This window comes from Camelus bactrianus, chromosome 8, assembly GCF_048773025.1.
Source record: "Camelus bactrianus isolate YW-2024 breed Bactrian camel chromosome 8, ASM4877302v1, whole genome shotgun sequence".
NCBI classification, from domain to species: Eukaryota; Metazoa; Chordata; class Mammalia; order Artiodactyla; family Camelidae; genus Camelus; species Camelus bactrianus.
The window spans coordinates 15654744-15675347 of NC_133546.1; the positions used below are offsets into that span (position 1 = coordinate 15654744).

Consider the following 20604-nt stretch of genomic DNA (forward strand, 5'->3'; position numbering starts at 1 on the left):
AGATTTAATCTGTCATAATTACACTTCAAAGGTTAACTATTCATTACAATAAAACCAAGATCAGGCCCCTTTTGACATTATTGCTTCATCTGACAAGTGGCTTAGCCAGTGAGCTAGCTCTTAAAGATCCACTTAGAATGGGAGGTCCTTATAGCCTCATCGGAGTTGAGACTTGACACTCTTTACAGAAAGAACAAATCACCTCTCAGAGATCCGAAAGGACGTTAGTGCCTCGGTTGTCAGACGTTTGTTCGAGGTGGAGGCATATCAAATTTGGACTAAATTCACTGGGTGAGAACCACAGTCCTTTTGAAAGCAGAAGCTTACATAATATGTTATAAAATAAAGTTTACATGAAATGGTATAAGGACCAAATTAAAGCTGTACCACATCTGGAGAAGCTCCTACTGTCATACACTAGCCATTTCCCATCTTTGTAATATTTAAATAACCAAGCCCCTGGAATGCTGGACGCAAGGATCCTTCATTCCAGAAGGCTCTGAGCATTGCCCTGCTCACATGCAGACCCAGGTTCTCCCTCTGCCTGCCTCAGCCAGAACTCAACCCATCTTCCACTTGAAATAATATTATCTTTTTTTAAAATATTTTATTTATTTTGTGGGGGGTAATTAGGTCCATTTATTTATTTTTAGAGGCGGTACTGGGGATTGAGCCCAGGACCTTGCGCATGCTAAGCATGTACTCTACCACTTGAGCTATACCCTCCCCCCAAAATCCTATTTTCTACCGAAAGACAGACCCCAAATGATTTACTCTGGAATAACCAGCGTGGAGTTTGCTTTTTTACCTTCAGTGCTGGGCTTTTTCATTTCTTCCACCCTGATTAGTTTCTTTCTCACTCTGCGAGTGGAGTTTACCAGCTTGTGTAACCTCTTAAACTTCACCGACTCCTCGGTCTCATCATCCGATTGTTCTCTCGACTGGCAAAGAAACAAAGGAAACGTTAATCAGGTAATTGTCGGGTGCAGCTCAGCCTCACTGCCAGCCTGAACTCTGGCAGTTCTGCAGCTGAACGTAGGGCACCAACAAAGGTGCCCAACAGGTTCATGGGGCTCCACGTACCATCATCTCAAGGTCTAATCCGGTGGAGGATTAAGTCCTAGGCACCACAGCACACACCGATGCCCTGGCCTGACGTGTGGGGCATTGGTCTCAATGACTTCCCGGTCCTCTTTGAGAGAGCTCCGGCAGGACGCTCTCCTAGGCTGCCCCTGTAATTCTAGTTATACTGCTGTGGTTTGGGCCAGGCTCTCAACTGTCTGGCCCGTCAGGACTTTCTGTTTAACGTGGTCATCGACTGCTTCTCCAAACCCAAATTCTGTTGCCTTGTTCCAGTCCTCCCCGAAAATCAAAAACAGCAGGGCATGAGAAGGGAAGAGATGCAAAAAGCTGCCTTCGGTCCCATTTGTGAGGACAGTCTGCCACATCTCAGCCATCCCTCCCCTTCCGCCTCTCCCAGCTCTTTCCGAGAGCTTACAAGGCGAGCCCAGGGACAGAGTCTGCATTCCTCCACGAGGGACAAGGGAAAAAGCTGACCTTTTCAGCCATACAGTGCAGTCCATATTCCCCAGCATCCCATCTCGTTCTGCAGTGATTCAAGCATGCTCAGCCCAGCTGTTTTCCCTCAAGTATCAAACATTACAGAGAGAGAGGGAAAAAAAAGTCGCTCAGCAGCAGTGACCCAAGCGAAAAACAATCCTTTCCTTGTGAACAAAATGAGGGCTTCGCTTCCAAGACAGCTCGGACATTCAGCATGCAGCTTCCTCTGTTTTATCTGTCCAAAATGTGAAGAAACCACAAGGAGTCTGGTCCTCAGTGGCCGTGCTGCACAGGCCGGGCGCTCAGGCATCTCCGGGAGCGCGGAGCCCGGCGGAAGTGCGCAGCCTCGGCACAGCCCAGGCGGCCCGGAGCGGCTCCAGCTAATCCCGCACATCCTGCCAACAGCCCTCTCTCCATTTCCTCAAGCCTAGTTCACGGACAGAGTGGGGAGGAAAATGCCTCAAACCCAAAAGCAAAACAAAAACAAACCACATCTCTGAACACGCGTCTCATAGGGAGACCTTCCCCCCTGCCCATCACACAAGAAATGCTCTCATTAATCTCAATTTTATAGACAATAAAATAGGTAGCTAGAGTTAGCAGAGAACAGTTTCAAGAGGAAACGAGGTAGAGATTATATTAATTACTTAGGCATAAAAATGGTGCATGCTGTGCATCCACAAATATTTCTGTAGCACCATGCCTATACCTAAAGGATATACAACCCATTTCCCAGCCTCTGTCCTCACCGTGGGGTTCCTAGCATGGAGCCATTGTACTTTCTCCCTGCAAGACCATAAGCAAACCATTCACTCGCTAAGGAATAATTATTATTACTCATAAACGGCAAGGCATCTGGACAGGGGTATTTCTCAGGCTTCCCTTCTGTGAGGTGTATCAATATCTGTGTCTAATTTCTCTAAAATACCTAGGTAAAATGTTGCGTGCACACTTCAGAATTAAAGTTAACTGCTGGCTACCTGGTAATGAAGAATAGAAATTGGACCCCTAGAGAGCAGGGGAAGGAGGCTTGCACGCTGGCTATCAGGCTTAATGCATTTGGTCTAAAACTTAAAATGTAAAAAATTAAAATAAAGTAGTAAGTACAGCTTCTACCACACAATGGCATTGTCTGCTTTGGATTTCCCTTTTACTTGGGCGAATTGCTGGTGTGTGATAGAATGGTCGGAGTGGTCAACCAGAGGAATGAGAGCTTGGTTAGCGCCCACTCTGGGTAATCAGCACCTGAACAAAACCACAGTGCATGGAATGACACATGAACACTGAAAAACATTCTGCCTTCTTGATGTATCTCAAAAGCCAAGTACTTCTAATAGAAGAATCAACATTAGATTACAGAATGTTTCCGCACCCACCAATGACACAGATCTAGAATATGTCTATAACCCTCATGTTAGAAAATTCTGAAGTCAAGTGAAAATGTAACAAACACAGGTTGTTCATAATCGAGATTCAGGATTCAGAAAGCTACATCATAGGATAAAAATCACCCATACCTAGCGTGGAGGGTTGCTGCTGCTGCTGCTGTGTGTGCACGCGTGTGTGTGTGCATGCGTGTGTGTGTGGGATGAGAAGTAAAAAGAGAAATGGGATACAGAACGGAGCAATACAGAAATCCTGAGTCCACAAAAACACAAATCATTTTTAGGAAACATACCATCAGAAAGAACTTTTCAGGGAGAAATCAAAATGGTTAAACTAGGACAACAGATTTAAAGGCAATGACCCCACCCCCACCCCCACCCTGTGCCCCCACCAGTCCTACTTTCCTCTGCCCAGATTTACTGTGGTCAAAAATAACATATTCCAGGTACTTATTTAATTGCTTTCACATGCTCCATCTATTTTTAAGAAACAAGGACTCTTTAGAGCTTTGAATTAATATTATTTTTATGTATCTCTAAAAAAATGTAAAGTTTGGAGGTGTTTGCCACTGACAAATCACAGATCATAACCATAGCACTCAGTTACTTTCTTTGCATTATCATGTTTTTGGACACCAGCTGAAATAGATGCAGCACAATTAATATGAAAAAAAAATAGGATAAAACCAAAGTCATTCAAGATATATATATGGTATTATCATTATAATCATCATCATCATCGTTATTTTAAAAGTAGAAAATCTCCTCTTAAGTGAGCCTACAAGTCACTGAGTTGAACAGTCTCCCAAGGATGCTTTTTATTGAGAGGTGTTGACTTCTCACTTCCTCCTGTGTCCAGAGGAAAAAGAGTTGTGAAATATTTGCCTTTAAAAAATCCTCTCCAGCTGTTTCAACATAAAGACTCTGTAAACAGCATTCATTTTTCTTATAAACTGAGGAGTAAAGCTTAAATTCCTCATTTCATGTTTCTCCTTTTAAATAAGCATGCCACTTCCCAAATGCTGAAAAAAAAAAAAAACTTGTCTTCTTATTCAGAAAATACACCCCTAGAGGTGTATGTATGAGATGGAGGTGTGAGAAATTTTATTTAACTTTTTTAAAATTAAAAAATGTATAGAGGAAATCTCCCCACCCAGGGGAACTCTGTAGAAGATGAAGGACACATCTGCATTGCATATAAAATGAATGATGCCAAGAAATAGACTCAGAGCTATTATAAAACAGGTTTTAAATAAAGTGAAAAAATAACAGTATATGTTTATACACATTCAAACCCAAGATGGCATCTCCTCCTCTCCCTGTCCTGGCCCAGGTCAGAGTGCTAAAATAAACTTAAATTTGACCACCTTCTAAATTTGAAGGTGAAAACTCAGTTATCTGTATAACCACCCCCCCACCTCTAAACCTTTAGTAGAAAAAGTCAATTAATTTATCCTACCAAGGGATGTGGAAAAGTGGATTTACAATATTGTAAATAGAAACATTTGACTTCCAGCCTCTGTACTGTGGATTTTTCCACCAGAAAGCCCATATGGCTCAACTTTTAATTACTTTGGCTAATGCTATATGTAGTAATTCTGTGGTGAATGCTTAAGTGTTTCATTTCTGGTCTCCATGGCAACATTACATCAGATTGCAGACAGCTGGCTCCACAGTTTTAAACCATAACAAATTGACCAAGCCAAGGCACAAAACTATAGCTGCTTTAAAGAAAGAGTACACCATTCTTCTGCCAGGGCGCTGAATGAGGAACCTATGGGGCCCGTTTGGCTTTCAGCGGAGGGTGGAGCCTCCTTCCTTCTCAGCTTCTTTCGGAACATGTGCGTCCTTGACACATCTGCAATGTTCTAATGGGAGAGACACGGAGCCAGCGTGGAGAACTTTTTATAACACAGCTACACTAAGGGTGATCAGAAAAAAGGAACACAATGAACAGCATCTGTAGACACAAAAATGTGTGGGCTTGAGCAAACGAAAAGTATCCCCTTAACTGTTCAACTGAAGCCCATCCCTGCAAGTTGGTAACAGATGCTTCACGTGCCGCTGACCTTGTAACAAACAGTTCTTGCGAACGATGATGTGCTAGAGCAAATGCTTTCCAAAAGCTGCGTGGCACAGTCGTGCAGGCACAGGATTAACGTGCTGTAATAAAGATTGAATCAAACTTGCAAGGAGCAACTAGAACCCTTTGGGGACTGCTGGAGACCTTGCTGAGCACAGGATTACAACTGTGCCTTTTGCAGAAACACGTTCACTCAGCTTACTTCCCCAGCTCCAAACACTCAGCACACTGTCCCAGTTAACAGCCAGACCAAGTCAACCTACATCCCCCGGAGCCATGCACATAACACTGTATTTAAGCCTTTCTGAAAAGTATTCCGAAACTGGCAATAGATTCGCCTGTGAAATTCACGCAATGTTAATGGCACAAACCTTCAAGTTACGAGGAGGAAACCGATCGGTTGTAGGTTTATGAAAAGCCGCACATCGCTGCCTGAAGTCAAGTCTTCCGCACTAAAAGCCTCCACCAGTGGCAACTCAGCTCCAACCCACGTACACGCAATCTCTCGCGTGCCCACTTTATTCTCCAAATAATATTCACTCTCCTCCAAAAGCTGTGTCTTAGTATTGAGTGAGCAAGCTAGGAAAGAATGCTCCGAGTTACAAGGTAGGGGAGTAAACAAGGAAAGAAGGATGAATCTAGAGGAATTGGAATAGAAAAGAGGGAAGCATCCCAGCCAAGAACAATGAAAAAGCTTTTCCTCAAAGTGACAGAAAGCACATTTCCCCTGCACGTTACACTTATCGGGCGAACTTGGAACTTACCGGCTTCGGCATTTAGCAGGCCTCGGGGGTAATCGTGAGCACAGCCGGTACCCCCGCCCCCTCCCCACTCTGAGAGCGTCTTCACTCTTGCTCCGTCACCTCTGGAATCTCAAAGGGAGGGTGAGGCACTCCTCAAACGTGCTCCTTGGGAGTTACATGATCAGAGAGGCTCCACCGGCACAACTTGGGATCCGAAGGAGAAGAAAGTGAAGACACTGGATTCAATTAGCCGCTTTCTGCCTGCTGACTGATCCTCCCGTCCCTTGCTCGCTGCATGACTTGTAAGAAAGGCATAAGTCGTCAGCTCTAAGCAAATCTCCTATTCACCACAAGGAAAAAAGGGAGTGTTGTACGTGGCAAACAATCCCTGTTTTCACTGACGAAGGCTCCCTGACCTCCCGCTGGCCTCCAGTTCCTTAATTACTGTCTATGGAATTCCAGAGAGAGAAAAAAAGATCTCGAGAATCTGAGCAAATCCGGGACAAGGACTAACCCTCACAAGCGACTGAACTTAAAAAAGATCTCTTTAGCAGATATTCTTCTAAACACCCCCCGAAGGCAGACGTCGCGATTGAAAATAGACAACCTTCCAATGGCTATTTTTAAAATTACTGAATCAAAACTTATGATTGTGGTTTCTCTCCTAAAGTTGTCACTTTCGGTCTCCTCACTTTTTTTTTTTCTTTCTATTTTAACCACTAGAGTAAACGTAGGCTGTTTCCCCGTCATTGACACTTCTAAAGCTGTCTCACCAAATTGTTTCAATCATCATTTCAGAGCAGCTGAGTTCTCTTATGTTCTAAAATGTGAGCACGGGGGCTGTGTCACAAGGTGGTCATTAAATTTTCTCAGGGGTGTCTAGGGAGCAACATCACATGCTGTTACAGAACATCATCTAAAAAGGCAGGACTGAAAACCCACCTGAGGCTTCCACGACGTGGGCTGCAAGTCATGTCTGTCTTTTCAAGGCTAAATTCACTCCGTTGGGTAAGTCACAGATTCCCACTGTGCAGTTCACGCTGCCCAATCCTGGGTGCCTCTCACCGTGTGGGTCTCTATTGATGTGCTACGTAAAGGCCCCTCTTGGCGGGGCACCACAGACCACCAGGGCTCACTCCCTTTTCCTGGACATTTGCCCTGCTGCTCTTCTTCCCTGGGTCTCTTTGGAATTTTTCACTCTGCTTGAAACTCCCTTTCCCCCAATTTTCTGCCCCCCACAGAAGTTTCTCCCACCACTTATGGAATTTCCTCTTATTTCTCCTTGCAATGGTTCACCACACCTTCACCTGTTCCCCATTTCACAAAGCCATTCTCTGACACCTCCTCTGGTTTCACATATACTCCCTTCCCCACCACCATCCAAGGACCCACGTGTGCCACAAACTGTGGCAGGTACTTTCCTGACACTGGACTTCAGTGATTTGGGGTTTTTTTGTGTTGGGGGGTGGTTGGGGTTGGGTTCGGTTGGGTTTCTTTCTTTCTTTAATTTTTTTTTAATGGAGGTACTGGGGATTGAACCCAGGATCTGTGCATGCTAAGCATGGACTCTGCCACTGAGCTATACCTGCAAGATGCTGGGCTTCAAACACCCATATTTATCAAGGGCTCACAATTCCTGGCACCGTGCTAAGTGTTTGCACGTATGAACCCATTTCACAGACAGTAAATGGCAGAGGCTGATTGTGATGCTTCATGGATTTGTACGACCCCTACCTCTACATGGGCTGTCTTCACCCAAGACTCACAACCACACCGCATGCATCATTACACTTAGAATTCCTTAAAACTGTCAGTATAAGTCTCACTTGAATTTCCCTGTTACTTCATGAAAACTAAGAAAATTTGTATGCCCCCAAGGACAATGGGGCAGATGGAAGAGGAAGCCTTTAGAGATAGAAGAGCCTGGGGTTAATTTTCAAGTCCTCTGGCAAATCACTGTTTCCATGGGCCTCAGTGTTCCTCCATGTAAGTTTGGTCTAATAACATTTGTCTTAAAGCATTGTTGTCTTACAGATTGTGGATATAATTGTGTATGATCAACCACTGGAGCTCGGAAAGTGCTTATTATGTCTGCAGTCAACCTATTACTGATCAGAATCCAAACAAGACCTATTTTAATTCTTGCAAACTGCTGTCTGAGGTGCCATGTAAACAGCAAAGGCAAGGAAAACATGTAAAAGCACGTGATAATGGCCAGCATCTGAGGCTAGGTCTGAACAGCTCGTTTAGATGAAGAGAAGATTCTGAGCGGGATTCGGAGCCAGAACTCCACAGACACAGGCTGAGGTCCCCTTTACGCCACTTGGGAACTCATTTATCAAACGGCAGTGACAAGCCTCCTAGGGTTCCTGAGAGGATGAAAGGCACCTTGACTGTGAGGCTGGAGCCTGTCAGGTCCCGGAGACTGTGTCGTGCGAGCTCTCGGGAGCTGGGATGGATGAGCCAGGTTCTGTGAGGTGGGGGGAGGGAAGGACCCATCTCCTACTTCCAGTGGTGCCCTCCTCCTTGCCTTCCCCTCCTGTTCGTGGTCACTGTCACCATTCTCAGAAGAGGGATCAGGTATTTATGGAGACACTCCATAGGGAGTGCTACCCCGGCTTTCAGAAGACAGGAAGGACCACAGGGACAGGGACAATACCTGTTCCCCTCCTGTGCACGGTGCCCAGACAGGGCCACCCACAGTGGCCCACGGCAAGCAGGTGTGAAATCCACATGGGATGAAGATGCTGAGACTCCCCAGCCCGGTCGCTCCCAGCCCTTGCTGTGCATCAGAGGAAACTGTGAATATCTGAAAGACTAGTCTGGGCCAGGCCACCCTGGGAAGCTTCTAAAACAGGGCAGATGAAGTTCATGAGGATGGGCATTGCTAGTCTAGCTCACTGGGTAGCGGGCTGGGACTTACCCGCACACAGGAGGTGTGCACGCTTGCTGAGGACAGATTTGAGCCTCTGAGTCCCACTCTGAGGAACTGTTCATTAGGTGCTTGGAGCAAAGTCCACAGGCTGCAGTGTGGAAGGTAGGACTGCGTGATCAGTTTCTGTCTATGTTATGCTCCCTGGCGCAGATACTATGTGAAAATGACCTCTCATAGCACCTGGTTCTCATTCTCCAACTTCCTCGCAGCATCTCAAATACCCCATCTCTCATGTGCCTGCACATTTCTGCACTTGAGGATTCCTTTTTTGGGAATATCTCTGTCCACCCCCACCTACTTCCCTAGCTCCTACTTGTCCTTCAAGATTCAGTTCATGTGTTACCTCCTCCAGAAAGCCTTCCTGGCCTTCCTCCTCATCTTCCTTAGGCTGGGTGGTTGCAGAGCAATCTAATAGACTTTATTTGAGAACTTAGCTCAATATATCATTAACCCAGTACTACTAGCCCTTCACTAAACTTCCAGAGGACAGTGAGCGCGGTCATACCAATTTCTCTATCTGTATTTCAGAAACATGTATTGTTTATCCCTAATTACATATGATCTATTTTTAATCAGAAATTTTAGAAAATGAAGATATAGAAAAAGGAAAAAGAGGAATCACTTATATATTCCTAGTCAGAAAAAAGTAGTAGTATTTTGGTTTATATCTTCCTCTTTTCTCACACACATAATACACCTTTATGTGACTTTTTTAACAAAAAAAGGATGACCTTGTGATCTTTAGCTGCTCCCTCTCCCCTACACCCCCTGGTCAATATCAAGGTCCCCAAAGCCTCCCTCACATGAACACCCAGTGTAAGTAGAAACAACGTGCACACTTGTAATTGTGACCCTCTCTGAACCACACTGCTGTGTTTGAAGGGCTCCTTTAGTGAACCCCTGGGGCCCTCAGTACACACTGTTCAAACTGTTCTATAATCTGCTTTTAAAAATTAATACGTTTGGAACATTTTCCCACATCAACAAATATTCAACAAATAAAACACAACAATAGCTCTAGTATCTCTTCATATTGAATAAATCACCTTTTACTAAAAAAATTTTTTAAATAAAAATAAATACAACAATACAGTAATGATTCAATAGTATTCGGTCATAGAAGTATACCATGACTTACTAAATCATACCCTCAATCACTGGACATCTGCATGTTTCCAATTTTTCAATATTACAAAAAATACTCTGATGAACACTCTGTCATAAAATTTCTAATGCATCTAATACATGCTTTTTTAAGAAGACGTGATTAGATTGTTGAATTGATGGGTAAAGAATGGGCCTATCTTTAAGTCTTCTGATACATGTTAACAATCTGCTCAGAAGAAACATTGTGTTATTTTAAAATCTCACAAGTAGTATCGCAAGAGTGCTTATTTCTTCTATGATTCTTTTCCACTTAGAAAATTAAAAATAGCATCTATAGTTATGATACGAGATATTTCCTGATTGAAATCAATGGATGGGTGGATGGCATGGCGTGAGGAAGAGCAAGGAGTTGAAACAGGACTAAGCTGGCTTTAGCTGGACTTACAAAGGTTATAGTCTAGAAGTCTGTGGGTAGAAGGGCCCCCAGAGAAGTTCAGAAACATGATGAGTGTAAGTCAACTGGGATAAAAGCGCAAGAGGAAAAAGAGATAGGGATTCAGAAGTGGGAGAACTCACCTCTGGCTGGGGAAACTGAGACACGCTTCAGTGAGGGGACAGGCACTGGCCATGGGTTTGGGGGCATTTCCACGTTCCTATATGAGCCTAGCAGTCTATATGGCCCCCGCTGACCTCAGATGCCTGACTATCTGGACAGTCAAAGAAGAGTTCAGCTGATGCTGCTGCCTTTATAAACAGCATGTGACACCAATCCACACCAGCTTCACCGCCCTCCTCTTCTCCAAGCTTGATTTCATAATCTCTCCAACACGTCTGATCTCTCTCCACTGGTCCAAGAAGTGACACATTCAAGGTCACTCCCTACCTTGGAGGCAGCATACTGGCTCAGGCCGGGTATGTTCAAGACCAGCACTGATGACTACCAGTCATCAGAGTCCGGCCACGGCAGGGGCTTCCAGTCACAGCCATCAGGTTAATGTGTTATTCTTTGTGTTAGAAGAAAATTAGTTTCAGTCTTTAAAGAAGTTAGAATTACTTTAAAAAGTGTTTATGAGTTGTCAGAGTAACTATATAAAATATGAAACACATTGTGGGTTTTTTTCCTTATTTCACAAAGGAGTCAGGGAAGGGCTCATCTGTTTAGTAAGAAATATTTTGCTCATTAGCTGGTGACATCATTGCCCTCTGAAATTAGGAGATTTTTGTCAGCATATGGGGAAAAAAAGATGAAATTCCATTCTTCTCCCAGAGGTGCAGTGTAACACTGAAATAATCTCTCTGGCAGTTTCAAAATTAACTAGTTGTCGCCAGATTTGAAAAAAGAGGAGGAGGAGGAGGAAGAGAAGGTAGTGGAGGAGGAGATAATTACACGACATTTTTATTTGTAAGAAGTATGTGAGAATTTGAGGTAATGTTACCATCCCCAGAGGCAAAGGCTTGTCAGCACTTAATTCACTTAAGAAACTGTTTAAAAAAGAACTATAAAACCAAAGGAGAGTAAATGGAGGCTACATTCCACAATAAACTTTATTCTTTTTCTTAAACTCATGAACTCTGAATTGCTTTTAAGCACACTCAAGTAGTGTTGCTACTTTCCCCATAAGAAGGGAGAAAACATAAGACCTCAGAAGTCCTACTGCCAAGTCTAGGGAGACGTGGATCCCAGGCGAGTCCACCCAATCCCATTTCTGCAAGCTTCCATGGAGCAGAAAAAATGCCTTTCCTTCTGCTGAAAGGAGTTGGGAGAGGAGAGAGATTAAGTGGAAGAAAGAGAACAGGCTGCTTCCCCTTCACTCAGTAAATCTGTGGACGATTTTACTGCTTGAGATTATGTCACCCCGCCCATAGGTCAGAGAACCCTACTGGTCATGTACAATAGGTGGGTTAAGATAAAAAAAGAAGTTATGGGAAAGTAGTCAACAGCTCTACAAGTCCCTCTGGACAAAGTGGGGTAGTGTTACCCAAAACATATCTATGGTGTCAGGCACACTAAGGACTAAAGAAAAACACCAAACCCACTCATTCCCAAGTGCATTTGATTCTCACATAGCCCATGCCATGGAAAAGGATGACTCACAATAGGACTGCCAAGTAGGGCAATTACATATGCGTTTGAGGCTCTAGTTTCTGGAGCTGATGGAAGTTTTCATCCCAGAAGCGGTAAGTCTCCCAAGGGATTGGGTGGTGTTTGCAAAGTCACATTACTTTTATGGCATCTTAGACTGACTGATTCATGGAGCAGGCACGACTGCTTGGACAAAGCTGCCAACTAACCTTGTCGAGGCACATGACAACGTGGAAATACAGAGAACTGATGGAGCCTGCATGGCCACAGAGGGAAGATGTGGACTTGGTGCCCAAACCCAACCCAAACAGGCCACTGGATCAGCATGGTCATCTGCTGAAGACGGAGGCATGTGGTCAATGCTGCCTCCCAGAGTTGTGGATCTATGACCTTAACATACTTCTCCTTATGTTTGTTGAATAAATAATAAGCAAATTTTCTTCCAACTTGAAGAAATCTTGGCTGAATCCTTAGAAAAAGAATCCATTAGAGCTAGAAAGGTTGCTTGTGGTCATCTAACTGGCAAAACTATCAGGTCATGGTCACTGCTGAAAATTGAACCAAAGAATATCCTTCCTACAAGAACTAACAACGAGCAACAGCACCTAAAAACAAAACCACTGAGAACTGGCAAAAATAGTCCACCAAGAGCATCCAAACAAAGGTACATAACCTAATACACTGAACTTTAAAACTCCATGATCAAGCTAAGAATCAAATATTTGAAGACCCATATAAAAGGTTCTCAGTTCTCCAAAAGCCAGACTGGTGGGAATCTTGAGAATTATTTCATATACCTTCATTTCATTTGGAAGAAAGCAGCACTGTGTGGCCTTCTTTACCCTTTTCTGATCTAGGAGCAGCAGAAATTGCTTCAAGACAGTAATGAGTGAAAAGATAGAAAGTCAATAGTAAGGCTGATCCTGATCGAAATAAAGCCTCTAGAAATTCAGCAGGAATTGGAGGAGTGAATCCCAGGCAGACTATGTCCTACCCACTCCCCACCCATAACCAAGCAATGTGAACAGTGATGCAGTACGTTAACAAAATCTTAGGAGAGAGAAGGCTGAACTCAGGTATCCCAATGAAGACCACATTCCACTTCAGTTGGGTTTTCCTGCTTCTCCAGCCATCACCTCAGGCTATAGCAACACAAACATGAATAGAGCACAAAATAAAGCCCTCAAATGCAGCTTAGAAGAAAGGAAAACACTCCATTTTCAGACAACATGGCAAACAGGTCAAAAAGGAAGCCTCATGGTACCAGCACAAATAGGAAGTGTGACCTGAGTTACACAAGCATGATCAAAGGGAAAAGAAATGCATGTCAACTACTCAGACTATAACAAGGAAAAAAAAAATGCACAAACAAACATAAAAATTCTATCTTTTGATCCTTTATCTCTATCAGAAGAAAATATAGCTCAAAGAACAAGAAGAAATTCTAAACAGTTGTTTCTCTCTATAAAATAATTTAAGAATATGAATTCAGTTAAACGAGGCCTCAAAGACAAGATAAAAATCATAAACGATACGAATTTTAAAATTGCACTGATAAGGAAATAGAGGACCAAACAACCTATTACAGAAACAATCTGCAAATAAGAATGAGCAAAGAACAGAATCAATGCTGTAGAAGTCAAAATATTGATGTTCAGACTGATCATCTATATTATTTAAGTCCATTTTCTCATACGGTCCACATTTGAAGACTCACCCACCTATTCACCTAAGCCATTGGCCTTGCTGCTCCCACTACATCACATGTTTCTCTTCCTTCTCCTGGTGAACTCCTGCTCAGTTTCAGTCACCATTTCTCAGCTTTCCACATTCTCCTCACTGGAGCTCAATGGGCTTTCTGTGTGTACTTAGCACATTACGTAGAAATATTCCAGTTAAGTCCCCAACCATGCTGTCCACTTGTCTGTCTCTTCTTCTCAAATATAAGCCCTGTGTTTAGGGACTGGCATGCAGTAGGTACTCAGTGTTTGCACAATGAATGAGTAAAAGTATGTTCAAGAAGGCAGTCTTCCACCTACACTCTGGGTCAAAGGCACGGAGCAAGAAGTGTCCTTGCAGGAACTAATCATGCAATGCTATTAGACTTACACTGGTAAGAGGACAACCAACAAGGGGGTGACAGAGGGTGTGGTACAAAGAGGGAGAGGAACAGGGACAAAGAAGAGAATAAAGGGATATTTCTATGGAAATTATTCTGTGAATAACTACAATTTGAATTAGAATTTAGTTGTGTTGAAATACGGCTTTCCAAATGAATGTCATTGTCTGATGACTGAGTATGGTTCTAAGAGTTTTGACAGAATGGGTAACTGTGGTGACGAAAAGTTCAAATAGACTCTAAACAAGTGATGGGCAGCCTGTGACTTCAGTTAACTGGCTTAGGATGGAAGTGGCCCTCTGTCTGGATCCAATGACTCATGAACCGTGAGAGGACCTGGGTATCTCTCCAACCCATCCATTGTATAAGATTTGGTACTAGGGCAAATAATTCATCGAGGAATTAACATGTGATGGATAAATATTATTAAACAAGTGATGGAGATTCTCTCTTACCCCAGCCTCCCTGAGGTTCATCCCAAAAGCAAAATAAGAAATTGGAATTGCGAATCTAAATGATAATCATTAACCCAGATGATATTACAAATATCTGTACTCAGATATAATCGGCTAGCAGGGAAAATGTGGTATATCCTGTTTGGTATTTACGTATTAGGTTGGACAAATGAAACTGCCATTTTTATAGGTCAAAAGCTAGTATCTCTAGTTTCACGTGGCTCAACCTAACAAAAGAAACAACAGACCAGAATGTGCCCCCAAACTCTCTTGCATTTTTAAAATGTTAACAATAGGTTACATAATCCTCAGATGATGTTGCATCTGGATGTTGTCTTTGTTTCTGTTCATGTGGCCCTTGATACACTGAGGAGGGTCCGCAGGCAGCACCCAACTTCCTGTAACTGTACAAACCCGTGAAGATAAAGACGTACCTAGTGAGTTTGCCAGATGCAGAGAGTCAAATTTCTGAGCCTGCTGTAAGAGTGCCGCCCAGCATAACAGGGATGGAAGCCCTTGCCCACGTGCTCAATGAAACCACCTCATTGGCACTATATGGCCCTAGATAATTTCAGTACAATTAACAGGTTTTTTTTTTCCCAAACAGTTATCCTAAGGCCACATGTTACTGAAATTATACGAGACCCGCTCCTAAGCCCATGACACTTATACCTTCTGAAACAGAAAATAAACTGATTATGTGTTTGGTAAAAGCATAACCAAGTTAACACACATGATTTACAGGAAGCTTGTTCTGTCTACTCCTGCCTTATCCCGAAGCATAAACATGGCCACCATGTATGGCATGAACAAAAATAAAACTTCTGCGGGAACTCAAGCACTATAAGAATGACAGTTAATGGAAAGGTGGAAGATCTTCACATAAAGTAATAGAGGCTGGCATTCACTGGGTGCCCCTTAATCCTTGCAACACCCATGTTGGGTAGATACACTCGGCCCTGTTTGCCAGATGAGGAAAGAGGGGCACAAAGAGAGGAAACAAGTTGCCCTCAGATGCAGAGCTAATTGGTGGGAGAGCTGGGATCTGAACCCAAAGACTGACTCACGTCTGTGAGCTTAACCAGCCCCCTCGCCTGCCCACGCTGGGCAAACGCCTGGCTTTCCCGAGGCCAGAGTGTTCTTCCTGTCTAACTTTGTTTAAAAGATGATGATCTTACAGGACTCACAACAAACACACGCCTCAAACGTTGGCCCTTCTCCCAGAGTGAAGGCTGGGGGTGGAGGGTGATGTGGAATAAATGACACGAAGCCATCTAAGCAGTGGTCCTTGGTCAGCTCACATCCAGTGAGAACAAAACTCATCTTTCTCACAAGACTTCATTACACATGTTGCTCCAATGGTTCTGTCTCTTAGTCTCACCATCAGCAACAAGTGGAAACAATCCTTATTTCTGCTTTTCTGAAGAGAATTTTAATAGGTTCCTATTATACTCTCATTTTAGTTTCAAAATCACTTCTGTTAAAATTAAGAGTAATATTTCTTCCTCTTCCCACCCAGACAAATAAAAAAGAAATTTCTAAGAAAGTATCCATAAAAGCCTGAATAATCATCTCAAGGTTCCAAGTATGCATTAAAAGACCAGAATCAATAAAAGCTATTTTTTAACATAGTTCCATTTAGAAAGATTGAGAAAAGCGTTGATAATTCTCATACAATGTAACTAACACAGCATGACATAAACATGCCTGTCCCAAGTGTACAGGGTACAAAAGCCCTCCGGCAAATTAATACCAGGCCATATTTCTCCTCCTTCTCCCAGTCATACTACAAGCCAAATGAGTAAAGCTCTTCTTCTGTTCAGGAAATAAAGAGGCAAAGCACACAACCAACTGTCCTATATTTAAGCCCCGCTGGTCTAAGCATTAAAGCTACAACAAGCAGAACCATTTTCTAGCCACCAATCAAAACTCATCTTGGCAATTAGAATCCTTTTAAGCTGAAATCCATATATTAAGAGTTACAAAAACAAACAAACAAACAAACAAAAAACTCTAGGAAAAGCGATTCAAAGAAAAAATATAAACACCATTAAAAGCAACCAATAACTTACATTCAGAAATGTAAGTTATTTTTATGGTTGGAATCTAGTCTCTCTTAAATTTCCTTAGAAAACCAGCATATAAGAGCAGAAAGTCAGTAGAAAGAAGGTCAACTGTTTCCGTAAAGATACCTTTCCTGGACCTATAATGTCAACTCTAATACTGAGGTCTATGAATTTTCACATAGTTTATGTATCCAATAACTATTCACTCACAGTCAGCAAAAATATGAAAATCATATTTTTTAAACTGCTAGTACTATCTTATCTATAAGTGGAAGGCAATTCTATAAATTCATCATGTCATTAAAGAAAAGTCTTCTTTGGGAATCAGATTTCCCCAAACAAGAAAGCTAATAATATTGATTTCTATTTTCCTTTAAAACCTTTGCAATATAAAAATAAAACTTCTGATAAATTTTAACTTACAGACATCGTCTAGAAGCCCACCCTAGTAAAAGAAACATAGTCAAAACAAACACAATAAGAGTAGCAATGCTTGAAAAAAATCTGGTTCAACTCAGAATACCAGACTCTGAAAAGCATGGATTTACAGACACTCCTTGGCCAAGCAGAAGCACCACTCTGCTCCTCAAGGCGCACCACCCCCGGAGCATAAGCTCTGTTTTCTAACCACATTCTGTATTAAGTAATTAAATCATTCACCTTCTCTCTAGCGATACTAGAAAGTAAGCCATTCATCACAAGAACCAGTAAAAAAGGAACTTTGAGAATGCTCTCTCCTGGCTTTAGGCACATTATCTTTTAGAAAGTTCTAGACTAGACTAACATTGTAGCAGCCCCTCCTTCCAAAACAACAGCTGAATCTGCTGGCTGGAAGGCAATGGCTGTAATTGAGGCAGGTGAAACGACTCTGAAAAGCCTCAGTAAAAGCCATCTGCTGATGAGGGCAAAGCTGATGGTTTACAATTTTAGAAAGCCCCAAAAAGATTTAGCAGTTCTGCGTTGTGCCAATAGTATGGAGATATTTTAACTGTGACCTTGAAAGTCCTCAATCAAGGAAGCACTTAAAATAGTAGTTTGTAAAAAGTGGAAGAAATTACCACTTGACGTTCCGTCTCTGTTACGCCAGATTTGGACACAGTTCAACCACATGGCTCCCCAGGTTAGTGGCAAAGATATATTCAGAAATGGAATGAAAGCCTATGAAGAGCTGCACATATGGATGTAAGGTGTTATTATAACACCACGGGGATAACATAGCACACTTCGCACAAAAATTTCCCAACTCCACATATCCCCACGTGTAAAAGTGATCAATCAGAAAATGATGACTTGCTTCACAAAATAACTCACTTCACAAAACATTTCAACATAGTTGCTTCATCCTTGTAAGGAGCTCCAGATACAGAAACACAATTCCAACTTTTTCTGGAACACAGTTTGTATGAAGTGAAGCAACTAAAAGCAATCAAAATAAGATGTTTGCAATGGACTCTAAATGCTCTGGCGCTTTACTGTCCTTATTGCTGCTTTAATCTTTCTTTACACATTACATATTTTTAAAAATTATCTAAATAGCATCATTATCATAATTTACAATTGGACGTTTTTCATCAAGAAATTTCGCTGAAAGCATTTCAGGTACAGATCACCAACTCGCTACCTACTGATTTTGTGAAAACAAAAACTATGATTTACTAAAATGGATGCTTTGAGTAAAAACCTTTAAACCCCAGTTGAGAGCACAATTTCTTTAAATACCTTTCTTAATCAGAAAGTAAAATGAACACCAACACACAAAGTTAGAAAAGTCAAAATGAGAACTCTGACAACCTTCCCCCTGCAGGAGGCAAACGAAAACAAAAGTTACCAAAATAGAATTTAAAATATTAGAAGTAAATGTTCAGATGTTTAACAAAGGAATCCAGTTAGATACCCAACCAGAAACTCTTCTTAAAAACTCTAATACTCACAACAGAAGTTTGTTATTAATGAAAACCAGCAGAGAACAGATTCCCTTCTGGCAAAGAGAAAGCTATTTTTCACTTCCCCTGGTAACTATCTTTAGTACTTTACACTCTTGGAAATTGAGAATGTGAATATGGATTTTTTTTGTGAGGCAACATGCAATTATCTAATGCCAGCTCTCGGGTAGGGAAGGCTATGAATCGATGCAAATGAAATCCTAAAGCACGACAGCCATCAATAAGGGCATTGAGGTCTAGTGACAAAGGCCTTATGATCTCTGACACTTTCATGGCCTGGGCATTCCCAACTGTGGCCAGTGGGCTATTTACATCTCGGTATAGAAAAGAATCGATAGAAAGCTGAAAAGCCCTGGCCCCCTGCACAAAAGATAATCAAAGCAGCGAACCCAAGATGACTGGAGTAGGACACAGTGGGGATTATCTGAAATTAATCACTCTGCTGTCAGGCAAATGTAGCATCAGTGAGAAGGAACATTTGAGATGGATTTTCTTGCTGAGTCTCCACGAAAACACAGGACAGACTAAAGTCAGGATAAGAGGGGCGAGTGTCACACACATCAGGACGACAATCAAGTACAAGCCAACCTTGGCGCCCATGGCGGTCGGCTGCAGCAATCCACAGTGACTGCAAGCGGGCTGTCTGCACAGAGTCAGCTAGCAAATTACACAGGTAAACATCACTTCTTCAGAAAACTCTCTCCACTGCTGAACAGACTGTCTTCACCTGTATCTTCCAGAAAAAGGAAAGGTCATTCTAGAGCTTCTGGGAAATGGCACTGGAAGTCCAGGGAGCATCTGGTATCCCTGGCCCTTCATCCAGCTAGGAAAGGCCAGGCTTATTTTTGAGCCATCAATGAAGAAACAGTTTGCTAAGAAGCTAATAATCTAAGTGTGCATGTGACCTCTTGAGGCTGTGAGAGCACGTGTGAGGGTGATTGTAACATCTGCACTGCAGGGTCAACTCCATTGGGGCAGGTCTCTTTCTCCTTTGCCTCTGTAACTTGAATATCCAGCACTAACCTGGCACATCGCAAGCACTTCGCAGAAGCTCTAGAGACAAAGGAATGTTCAAGAGAATGAATGTACAACTTTAAAGTACTCATTTCATTCTGACAATTTATATTAAGGTGATGGTTCTGATTTTTACCTTCCAAAAGGGATTCAACAAACCAACATTTAACATTTGCTCAGCAGCTCGTTCAAAATGCCTAGAGGACTCAATTTATAGTAACTTTTTCCTACATGAGACAAGCCTCTCTCCCATCTAAATATTTGAGGTTTTACTGCAGGCCTGTTTTCTGAATGGATAAAGTCGTCTCACCTCTCTCTTGACTCAGATGCCATTAATCAGGACAGTATACAGTGAAGCTGACACTAAAGGACCCACTACGGACAACTGGGTCTTTGTGCTCTCTCTGAAGTTCGGTGTGAATCACATCAGCCATGAGTTACTGTATTTATTCTTCATGATTCTTTGGGTTCATGATTTATATTTATATTATGTTAGTCTTTAGGATGAGGGGATAAGAGACCCAAAAAGGCACATTGAAAACCATGGACACTGTTCCTTTGGTTACCTCATAGTCCCAGGATACACTGCTGGCTAGCAGATGACACATTTATTATAAATGGTAATGTCTCAGTCTCTTTCACACAAAAGCAAACCAGGCAGAACTTCCAAATTAATAATCCTTTGGTTTTTTGCTTTTATTTCTGTTTATTTTAGTTGCAAGGAAAACCTGGCACTTGATTTGGGAAATCAGGTACAAGAAGGCAGTGAGTGAAAGGGTTAATATACTTCCGATATGCTGTCATTTCTTACTTAGATGCAAAGAAAGTGTAAAGACTGAGTCTATAGTTGCAAGACATGAAATATGCTCCTAAAGCAGCCAGGAAGGATGACCATTCAAATAAAAAACTTCGTTCATTAACTATTTCTATATGAGGCTATATGAGCTGGACATTGAGTTAGGCACTCACTGGAGACACGAAGATAACACAGCATGCCTTTCTTGCTCTATGAGCTCATAATTTCCATGGAGGCTGAGATATATATATATATATATAATTAATTCTGATACTCCAGGGTAACTGTTAAGGTTTCATGTATAAAGCTAGCTTA

General features: G+C 42.3%; 1 protein-coding gene across 8 annotated transcripts in view; it reads right to left on the bottom strand.

Annotated features, from left to right (window-relative positions):
• The window catches only part of SASH1 (SAM and SH3 domain containing 1), a 284627-nt gene that overhangs the window by 35411 nt on the left and 228612 nt on the right, over positions 1-20604 (bottom strand). For 4 of the 8 annotated variants that reach the window (XM_074368199.1, XM_074368200.1, XM_045524749.2 and 1 more), the window contains exon 9: positions 809-941. In XM_074368199.1, coding sequence (XP_074224300.1) covers positions 809-941 — 133 coding nt within the window. Of the gene's footprint in view, positions 1-808; positions 942-1083; positions 1521-1557; positions 3092-5399; positions 5739-5792; positions 9355-20604 lie in introns of those variants that run through there. The other 4 variants (XM_074368202.1, XM_074368205.1, XM_074368203.1 and 1 more) reach the window with 4 other exon arrangements.